Source organism: Ctenocephalides felis, unplaced genomic scaffold, assembly GCF_003426905.1.
Source record: "Ctenocephalides felis isolate EL2017-DRISC unplaced genomic scaffold, ASM342690v1 CF-g0.4_SCAFFOLD_01826, whole genome shotgun sequence".
NCBI lineage: Eukaryota > Metazoa > Arthropoda > Insecta > Siphonaptera > Pulicidae > Ctenocephalides > Ctenocephalides felis.
In genome coordinates this window covers 617-11,886 of record NW_020537980.1, presented here as the reverse complement: position 1 = coordinate 11,886, position 11,270 = coordinate 617, and the positions used below count along the sequence as shown (strand labels likewise).

At 28.3% G+C, this 11,270-nt stretch overlaps 1 protein-coding gene across 1 annotated transcript; it reads left to right on the top strand.

The window, feature by feature from the left end:
• Nucleotides 1-1,626: 1,626 nt before the first annotated feature.
• LOC113374469 (synaptotagmin-like protein 4) lies at nucleotides 1,627-9,249 on the top strand. Its single transcript, XM_026614505.1, has 7 exons — nucleotides 1,627-2,140; nucleotides 3,737-3,924; nucleotides 4,008-4,202; nucleotides 4,266-4,520; nucleotides 4,699-4,901; nucleotides 7,343-7,551; nucleotides 9,104-9,249. Exons 1-7 carry the CDS (start codon nucleotides 1,627-1,629, stop codon nucleotides 9,247-9,249), a joined length of 1,710 nt encoding a protein of 569 aa, XP_026470290.1.
• Nucleotides 9,250-11,270: the final 2,021 nt, after the last annotated feature.

Genomic DNA, 11,270 nt, shown 5'->3' with positions numbered 1-11,270 from the left:
TAAATGCAAAATAAAAATTTAAGTTTCACTTTATTGATATCTGTGTGTATATGTAGGTATGTGTATGTGTATATATAAATATATATGTGCATGTGTGTATGTGGATATATGTATCGATATGTATATAGTTAAGTTTAGATATATATATATATATAGTTATAATTAATATTATAAATGTCTGTAATGTGCTAGATAACCATAAGGTTGAAGCCAAATAAATAAATAAATAAATAAAAAAATATAAATATAAATATAAATATAAATATAAATATAAATATAAATATAAATATAAATATAAAAACAAAAGGCTCGGCTTTTCAAAATGTTTTTAATTTTAATTTTGTAGTTATTCATTATTTTTTCAAAAAAATCTCTTTCTAATATGTTATAAGTATAATTTTTTAAAATAATATTTTTTGAGTGTTTTTGTCCTGGTGTTGCTGAATGATGACACGCATCTGGTGTCGAAACGTATAAATAAAAGTTCTTAATATTTTATAGCTTTTTATTTCGACGAATGGGCTGCTAGTTACTTTGAAATATATATATATATATATATATATATATATATATAAAGTGTTTAAATTTGATGTTGAAATGTATGATTAATTTCTTGCCGGGCGTAATATCTAGTAAAAAATATAAATAAGTAAAGATTTTTTTTTAAATTTTAAAAGATTTAAAAATCATTATTCTGTTTGGCTTTGGCCTCGATTACACGTGTACTGACGTATAATATTTTATTTAAAATAATTACTTTTTATTTTTTATTTTTTATAAAAAAGAAATTACTGACATTTGGTGCTTGTTTCCAATTATTAATTTTTACAAGCTATATTAATATGTGTAAGTGATAATCTAAGAAATTCAAGTAAGTAATGTTTTATGCATTTTTTAATTTAAGGTTTAGATATAATTAGTCTGTGTCTTTAGTTAAATCTTTTTCTTTTTACTATTGCTTATGTATATTCAACTTTTAACGTTACTTTCTGTTTTTTTTTGAATTGTAGAACCACTGACGATGACGTAGAATTTTACGTCGAAACGTATGGAAAAATAAAGATGTTTTAAAAAAATCTTTGCCTCTTTTTATTTTTTACTTGATGTTACTCCAAGAAATTCTCCAGAAAATTCTGTTAGTCAGACTTAGTTAGTTCGTTTCCAACAGCCGATCTCATAACATCGAGAGAATAATATTGTTTGTGTTTTCAAATAATAATTTAAAAAAAACAAAACTTATAGTAATTTCGATTTACAATATATATATATATATATATATATATATATATATATAGATATATATATATATATATATATAATAAAAAAAATTAAATATATATTTCTAAAAAAAATGTGTACGTTTCTTTAGAAAAGAAAACTCTGTCAATTTTTTTTCTATGAGTGATATTTGTAAAACAGAATTTTATATTTTTCTGTCAAATTATTTGAAGTATAAAAATGTTAAAATTCCCCAAAAAGTACAAAAAATCTCCCAAAAAACCCGACAAATCGACATCAAGCACCTACAGCACTTTTGCAAATGAAGACTTCTACAATACAACCAGCACCGCCAGCGAAGAGAATTTAACATTCAAATTCGTCTCAAAATCCAAAACAAATCCAGAAATGTACGAAATAAAACTCCCATCCACATCTGGAATCAAATACAAACCTCCTGGTCGAAAAACCAGAAAAAAACGCCTTAAGGAATGGTTCAGGAAGAGATGTCTTGGTTGCATCTACTGCAAGAAGAAAGGTAGTAGGAAATACGACTTGGATTCTGTTGAGGATACAAGAAAAGTTTCTTTCTTTTGTCGCAAATTCTGGAAAAAAACAATTGACCAAAGTCTTCCTCCGCCAGTGGAGGACTTTAATGCTAAATTGAGGGCTCTGAATGCCCAAAATAATGATGGGCCAAGTAATTCCTCTTCTATGGTGACCTTACCATTGACTCCGAGTCGAGAGGCGACTTTGAGGAGATCTGAAGATTGTAAATGGAAAGATTCACCTAAAATTGGCACTACGTTTTTGGGAGACATTTTGGGAACCAGGGATAAATTTCTGGAGAGGTTGGAGTACGATAGGAGTATTCCCAGGAAGAAAAAAGTCAAGGATCAGACTTCTGAAGTTCTGGTTGCTGGTAAGAAGAACCAGATTTTTTTTGCAGGATTTATGATAAAATTGATTTCCAGGAATTTGTTAACTTTCCGTAGGGTTGTTATTAGGGTTTATACGAAAACCGACTTTTCATATAACCGGTTTTCGAATTTTAATTTTACTAAAAAACCGGTTTTAACCGGTTGTCGAACTTTGTATGGAAAATAAATTTTTGCTTGATTAAATAACTTTGAAAATAATTATTTGTTATTTATGCATCATTTTCACATATAAGAATGAAAATATTTTTATGATAGTGACAGGAAAGTTTTAGAATACATAAAAATAATACATTAATAAATAACAAAAGTTCATTAAATAAAAAAAAATAAAAAAATGATAGATAAATGTTGATACATACTTGTTAATATCAATTTTAGTTTTAAAAACAATTAAGCTAAACTCAGGTATTGTCTGTTCCGAGCAATTTTAATTAATTAATTTCGAACATTCTAATTGTTTTTTTTTTGTTTAATAAAATATGATTCAAAGAAACTGAGAACGTCTATCGAATTGCTACTTAGACGTGTCCTTTGTTTACTCACAAAATTTCCAGAAATATAAAATACTCTCATACTTTCGACCAAATTATACTTAATTGTTTATAAAGCCTAATATAATAATTCTAAGTTTTTTGTTCTTTTATTTGTGGCTTCTAGGGTTTAAATCTCTTTTTTTAATATTGAGTAGAAGAAGTTACTTCTTTAAGAAGAAGTCGGTTTTCGAATTTCATAATTTTCGCCAAAAACCGGTTTTTAAAACCGGTTTTTGAAAACTGACAAACCCTAATGCGGAGCAAAGAGTGCAGAAAATACAAATCGAGTTTTTGAGAGAACGGAGTATCGGATTTGAATGATCTAAAAAACATTCAATTTGTAATGATTGGGAAAAGAGGTGATTAGTTTTTGGAAAAGACAGGTTCCGCCATTTCGAAGATATAGAGCTAAATGTGCGAAAAATGGCAGTTTTCGAGTAAACTAATCGTCCGATTTGAATGAATGATTCAAAAAACTTTCTGCTTGTATTGACAAAACAATTGCTTTTGAGGATAAAAAATTATTATATCTTTTTTATATTCCATAAAATATTTTTGTAATTTTGGATTAAAAATTTAAAAAATTACCCAGACTAAGCGCAGTCTAAGCGCCACTCTGGTGCAAATGTTTACCCAAGTGCGTTTAGACTGGTTATGTACAATTTTGTGAAAACCAAATATTGAAAAATGTGAAAATGCCGCCAAGCTGAGCACAGTATAAGCGAAAATGTCACACAGAATTATTTGCAAATGCGTTATTTTTTTTTAATTGAATTCAAAATGAAATGACGATTGTTAATGTTCTGGAGATAAATTGATTTATGATTTATGATTTGCATTTGATTTGCTCAGATATAGCAAACATGATAGCAAAAATAATGAAAGCTATAGTATTTGTAATAATATATTTGAAAACGTTTAAAATTTCTCGAATATTTCATTGCGGTACGGGAAGTTCCAGCAATTTGCCTTAAGGCACGATGCCATACACCACTAGTTCAGTATAAGTATTGCAAATTGCTGATTTTTTTTCTTTTTTTTCAGATGACAGTGGAGTTTCGGCCAACAGTTCGCCCCTGACTCGTCTAAGGACCGCCGGCGGTCATCATAGAGATCTGGGCCAAGATTGGACCGCCACTGGCGGTCTTCAGGACGATGACGTCACCGGAATTGGTTCCGGAAACGACAGGATGCTCCGGTTGCATAGCAACCGGAGTCTGTCGTCGCTCGGAGTAAGTAGATAATATACTAGATAGTTAATTTATTTAGTTGCTTTTTAGCAAAATGTCACTTACACCTAACAATTTGGTTTCAGTTGCGATCTGATTCGATGGCCTCAGTCTACTCAGGAGCCGGTGACGGTCGATACGGAACCGTTGCAGTCAAAGGAGAAGTCGAATTTGGCCTTCAATACAACTACAAAACTGATTCCTTGATGATCAGAATCAAACAATGTCGAGATCTGGCCCAAGTCGACGCCAAGAGAAACAGATCTGACCCATACGTAAAGGTAAATTCCCCAAAAACTAGCAAAATTTGATAGAGATTACCATTACCATTTGTTTTTCTCCAGGTTTACCTTCTACCAGACAAGTCCAAGAGTGGTAAGAGGAAGACCAAGGTGAAGAAGCATACTGTGAATCCAATCTTCGAGGAAACTCTGAGCTTTAATTTATCTTTAGAAGAATTAAAGACAAGGACTTTATGGTTGACAGTTTGGCACTCCGACATGTTTGGTCGCAACGACTTTTTAGGAGAAGTCATGATGCCTTTGGAGGACAAAGTGTTTGATGATCCTGCACCAGTTTGGTATCCTCTCCAGGAAAGGGTAAGGGATAAAAGACAAATTATACTTTTCTGGTAAATTTTTAATGTAGATATTTCTGTTTCCTCTTGGTAAATTTTATATTTCTGTTTCCTCCTGGTAAATTTTATATTTCTGTTTCCTCTTGGTAAATTTTATATTTCTGTTTCCTCTTGATTATTTTTATATTTCTATTCCCCAGACGGAGCCTTTTGAGGAGTCAGTTAGTCACAAAGGTGACGTCATGTTGGCTTTGAAATTTGTACCACCAGGAAGTGATACCAGTGCTTCTGGTAAGGCAGGGAAAAACAAGAAGTCGAGAGGATCTTTGCATGTTTTGGTCAAAGAAGCCAAAAATTTAACAGGTGCTAAGGCTAATGGAACTTCTGATCCATTCTGTAAAAGGTAAAGTAGCAATTGAAAATTCTACAACACTTGAGTATTTTGAATATATTACAATTTTCTATACTCTACAACATTTTTGAACACCCTACAATATTTTTGAACACTTTAGAATATCTTGGAATAGTTAGCAAGATCTCGAAACACTTTACGAAATTATAAAACATTTTATAAGATTCTGGAACACTTTATCTTGGAATACTATGCAAGATCTTAGAACACTTTGCACAGCGTTTGAATACTACAATATTTTTGAAGACTGAATAAGATGTAAAAACATTTTACAAATCTTAAAACAATTTGCAAGATCTTGGTACAATTTGCAAGATCTTGGAACATTTTATAAGATCGATCTTTATAAGAACGATACGATATTTTGCAATATTTTACAACATTGTTGAACACTGTACAAGATCTTGAAACACCTTACAAAATTATAAGACAATTTACAAGGCTTCGGAACACTTTACAAGATCTTGAACGCTTCACAACATTTTTGAAAACTTTACAATATGGTTGAACACTTTAAAATATTGTTTGATGTTCGAACACGTTTCAAGATTTTGAAAAAATTAGTAATATCTCAAACTTTACAATATTTTCGAACACTTTACAACATTTTTTACTTGAAATATTTTGCAAGATCATAAAACACTTTACGCGATTTTCTAACACTTTATAAGATCCTGGAAAATTTCCAAGAATTTAGAACACTTTACAAGATTTTGGAACACTTTACAAGATCTTGAAACACTTTGCAACATCTTGGAACACTTTAAAAGATCTTCAAACACTTGACAAGATCTTGGAACACTTCACAAGATCTTTGAACACTTAACAAGATCTTGGAACACTTGACAAGATCTTGAAACACATTACAAGATTTTTGAAACACTTTACAAGATTTTGAAAATACTTTAAAAGATCTTGAAACACTTTACAAGATTTTTGAACACTTAACAAGATCTTGGAACACTTGGCAAGATTTTTGATATATTTTACGAAATCTTGAACACTTTACAAGATTTTTGAAATACTTTACAAGATCTTGGAACATTTTACAACAACGTGAAACGATCTTGGAAAACTTGACAAGATTCTTGAAACACTTGACAAGATTTTTGAAACACTTTACAAGATCTTGAAAATGCTTTAAAAAATCTTGGAACACTTGACAAGACCTTGTAACCCTTTACAAGATTTTTGAAACACTTTACAAGATTTTGAAAATACTTCAAAAGATCTTGGAACATTTGACAAGATCTTGGAACACTTTACAAGATTTTTGAATATACTTCAAAAGATCTTGGAACACTTGACAAGATCTTGGAACGCTTTACAAGATTTTTGATACACTTTACGAGATCTTGGAACACTGTACAAGATTTTTGAAATACTTTACAAGATCTTGGAACATTTTACAATAACTTGAAACACTTTGCATAAAGTTATAGAAGACTTTTCAAGATTATAGAACTTTCCAAAATTTTGAAACACAAAATTATAGAAAACTTTACAAGACTTTAAAACATGTTACAAGATCTTGAAATATTTTCCAAGATCTTATTGTTGAACACTTTACAACTTTGTTGAGTACTGTACAAAATTTTGGAGCACTTTGAAAGATCTTTTAACATTTTGAAAGACCTTAGAAGACTTTGAAAGATCTTGGAACACTTTGAAAGATTTTTGAACACTTTGAAAGATTTTGGAACATTTTGAAAGATTTTGCAATATTTTGAAAGATTTTGGAACATTTTGAAAGATTTTGGAACATTTTTCTAGTTCTTGGAAAATTTTGCAAGATCTTGGAACATTTTGCAAGATCTTGGAACATTTTTCAAAATCTTGGAACATTTGTTCATCTTAGAACACTTTACAACATTATTGGGTACTGTATAATATTTTGGAACACTTTTCAAGATCTTGAAACACTTCGCAAGATCTTGAAACACTTTGCAAGATCTTGGAACACTTTACAAGGTCTTAGAACATTTTGCAACATTTTTGAACACTTTACAACATTGCTGAGCACTTTACAAGATCTTAAAACACTTTGCAAGATCTTGAAACATTTTGAAAAATCTGGAAACAGTTTACTAAATCTTAAAACACTCTACAAGATCTTGGAACATTTTGCAAGATCTTGGAACAATCTGCAACATTGGTGAAAACTTAACAAAATTTTAGAACACAGATTTTAACACTTTACACGATTTTAACATTTTACAAGATTATAACACTTTACAAGATCTTGGGACACTACAATATTTTTGCAAGATCTTACAAAACTTGACAAGATCGTGCAATACTTTACAAGATCTTGGAACAATTTGCAAGATCTTGAAAAAACTTACAAGAACCTCAGAACACTTATATACTTTTTGCAAGAAAATATTTAAAATTTTCAAGAAAAAAAATAAACAAATTGAATTTTTTTCTAGTTACCTGTTACCTGACAAAGGAAGAAGTTCCAAACAGAAAACACCGGTCATCAGGAGATGCCTGAATCCTGCCTGGAACTACACCTTTGTCTACGATGACGTCACATTGCAAGACCTTAACGAAAGGGCCTTGGAATTGACTGTTTGGGACCACGACAGATTGGGGAGCAACGAATTTTTGGGAATGGTTCGATTGTCCTTGGGAACAGGTAAAATAAAAAAAAAATACCGTCAAATTAATTGAGAAAAATTAATAAATAAAGTTGCTTTATATAATTGAACAAAAAAAGTATCAACAAAAGAACTGATACATTTTCACTTTGTGGGAATTATCAAGTAGTAGTAGTAGTAGTAGTAGTATATATATATATATATATATATATATATATATTGTTTTCTATTATTCTTTATTGTTATTCTTTTAAAGAAATGTTTTCAAAAATTAAATCCACCACCCCTCCTAAATTCAATACTAACATAGTTTATTCAATCTCTTGCAAAAATTGTCAAAAACAATACATTGGCCAAACATCACAATACATTCATAAGAGAATGAGACAACATGAAAAAAGCGTCACTCATCATAAAAGCCGAAGTTTCCAAAGCACTCTTGTCCAACATTCCATTGAAAATTCACATATTTTTACCTTTGAACCCAATATTTCATATAGAGAAAATTGTACTTTTAAAAGACTTCTTTCTGAAAGCAGTTTAATCTTTTTGAATTCGTCAAATTGTGTTAATAAAAGATCAGATCACAATATCATTCATGACTCGTATCTAAATTTTTTAAACCTAATTAAAAACAATTAATCCTTTAATAATTTTTGGGTATATATATACATGCATTTGTATGGTTAATATATGCACATCCATATATGTGCTTATATGTATGTTTTTATATATACACTATATACATATACTTGCGTATATGTTTGTGTATATAATTATATACACAAACAAATATATATATACATACAAATTATATATATACATGAATATATAGATATATACATATGTATGTATGTGTGTGTAGGTGTGCATATGTATGTGCATGTATATATACACAATATTTCTCAACATTTACTGAAGCAACACATTCCCATTTTTTGTGAATTACCAATACAAGAGCCATAAAAAAAATTATTTTTGCCTAAATTCCGTACATATCCCTTACATCTGGCCGACAGAACTCTACATCAGTGTGTTAATGTCTTGTGAAGTCAAAACATTTACAAATATTCTCGGAAAAAATCGAGTTGTTTTAACAAAAAAATATTAGTGATATGGATATATAAATTATTACAGGTAAATAATTTTTGCTTCTCAATTTTATATAAAACCTTTTTTAGTTAATTTGTATTACTCTTTACACTGATGGTACATAATCCATTCCTCTATAATTTTTCTAAATAATCTGTAATAACCATCATTAATTAATGTTAGTCAATAGTTTTAAAAAACATTGTATTTGACAGAATAAACCTGATGATGGAACGTACTTAATTCCGAAACGTCGTTATTAAATATCTTTAAAAAACAAATTGTTTTTTATTATTAGATTTACTGTTCGGAAAGGAAACAATCAATATATATATATATATATATACATTTATATATTTATATATATATATATATATATATATATTACTCAAAATTTTCCTTACCCAGGTCTTTCCTCTAGGACTTTCTAACTACCAGGTATCTCTTTACCATTTTTTGTTCTAAATGAAAATTTTTAATCCAATTTTTTTTATTTAGGAAAATACCAGGACAAACAAGTAGAATGGATGGATTCCCACGACCGAGAAATGGCCCTTTGGAGGTCCATGCTGGACAGGCCCAATTTTTGGGTCGAAGGATGCATTTCGTTGCGGAATTCGAATGTTGCAAATAGTAAAGTTTAGTCTTAATATTTAAATATATATTCATGTATTTATGTGATGTTAGGAAAGTATATAAGAAGTATATATATATATATATATATATATATATATATATACCATGCAATATCTATCTAGCCCTTAAAGTTACTTATCATCATCACTGCAATTTACAACTTTTGTAAATGTTTTTTAAAACTTTTGTAATTTTTTTTTACAAACAGCATTTATATAATTATCCATTCCCATTTTAAAATTGTCTGCGTTTAATTAAATTAAACTTGGAACTAATTTTTACTACTTAATTATAAATTTTTTTAACAATTCGAGTTTCTTGTCTTGTTTGTCATCGTGCAAATAACGAACTAAAGAAGCTTTTTTTTTAAATGTATATATTATTATTATATTATATTAATCGTCTATTACTATTATACTTAATTTTATTATATTGTAATTATTATGCTTAATTACTGTAAGTAATTGAAATTATTGTTATGCACTTTTAATAATGATTCGAGAAAATAAATTGTAAAGATTAAAGATTTTTTTTTTAATTTTTAACTTTCAGTTATATATAAAGTCAGTAATGTATAGTAAAATGGATATTACATTTATATATTGATTTATACACTACTAGGCATTTATATATGGGGTCAGTATATTATAAAAATGAATATATACATTTATATATTGATTTATACACTACTAGGCATTTATATTAAGGCTTTATATATTAGTAAAATGGATATATACATTTATATATAGATTTATACACTACTAGGCATTTATATATGGGGTCAGTATATTAGAAAAATGGATATATACATTTATATATTGATTTATACACTACAAGGCATTTATATAGGGGTCAGTATATTAGAAAAATGGATATATACATTTATATATTGATTTATACACTACTAGGCATTTATATATGGGGTCAGTATATTAGAAAATGGATATATACATTTATATATTGATTTATACACTACTAGGCATTTATATATGGGGTCAGTATATTAGAAAAATGGATATATACATTTATATATTGATTTATACACTACTAGGCATTTATATATGGGGTCAGTATATTAGAAAAATGGATATATACATTTATATATTGATTTATACACTACTAGGCATTTATATATAGGGTCAGTATATTAGAAAATGGATATATACATTATATATGATTTATACACTACTAGGCATTTATATATGGGGTCAGTATATTAGAAAAATGGATATATACATTTATATATTGATTTATACACTACTAGGCATTTATATATGGGGTCAGTATATTAGAAAAATGGATATATACATTTATATATTGATTTATACACTACTAGGCATTTATATATGGGGTCAGTATATTAGAAAAATGGATATATACATTTATATATTGATTTATACACTACTAGGCATTTATATATAGGGTCAGTATATTACGAAAATGGATATATACATTTATATATTGATTTATGCACTACTAGGCATTTATATATGGGGTCAGTATATTAGAAAAATGGATTTATACATTTATATATTGATTTATACATCACTAGACATTTATATATGGGGTCAGTATATTAGAAAAATGGATATATACATTTATATATTGATTTATACACTACTAGGCATTTATATATGGGGTCAGTATATTAGGAAAATGGATATATACATTTATATATTGATTTATACACTACTAGGCATTTATATATGGGGTCAGTATATTAGGAAAATGGATATATACATTTATATATTGATTTATACACTACTAGGCATTTATATATGGGGTCAGTATATTAGAAAATGGATATATACATTTATATATTGATTTATACACTACTAGGCATTTATATATGGGGTCAGTATATTAGAAAAATGGATATATACATTTATATATTGATTTATACACTACTAGGCATTTATATATGGGTCAGTATATTAGGAAAATGGATATATACATTTATATATTGATTTATACACTACTAGGCATTTATATATGGGGTCAGTATATTAGGAAAATGGATATATACATT

What these genes read in the sequence shown, in the direction of transcription:
- LOC113374469 (XM_026614505.1), top strand. Translation starts at nt 1,627, where the DNA reads ATGTACGAAATAAAACTCCCATCCACATCTGGAATCAAATACAAACCT. An exon ending in GATCTGACCCATACGTAAAG is followed by an intron (nt 4,203 to 4,265) that starts GTAAATTCCCCA and finishes GTTTTTCTCCAG; the next exon opens with GTTTACCTTCTACCAGACAA. An exon ending in TCGATTGTCCTTGGGAACAG is followed by an intron (nt 7,552 to 9,103) that starts GTAAAATAAAAA and finishes TTTTTTATTTAG; the next exon opens with GAAAATACCAGGACAAACAA.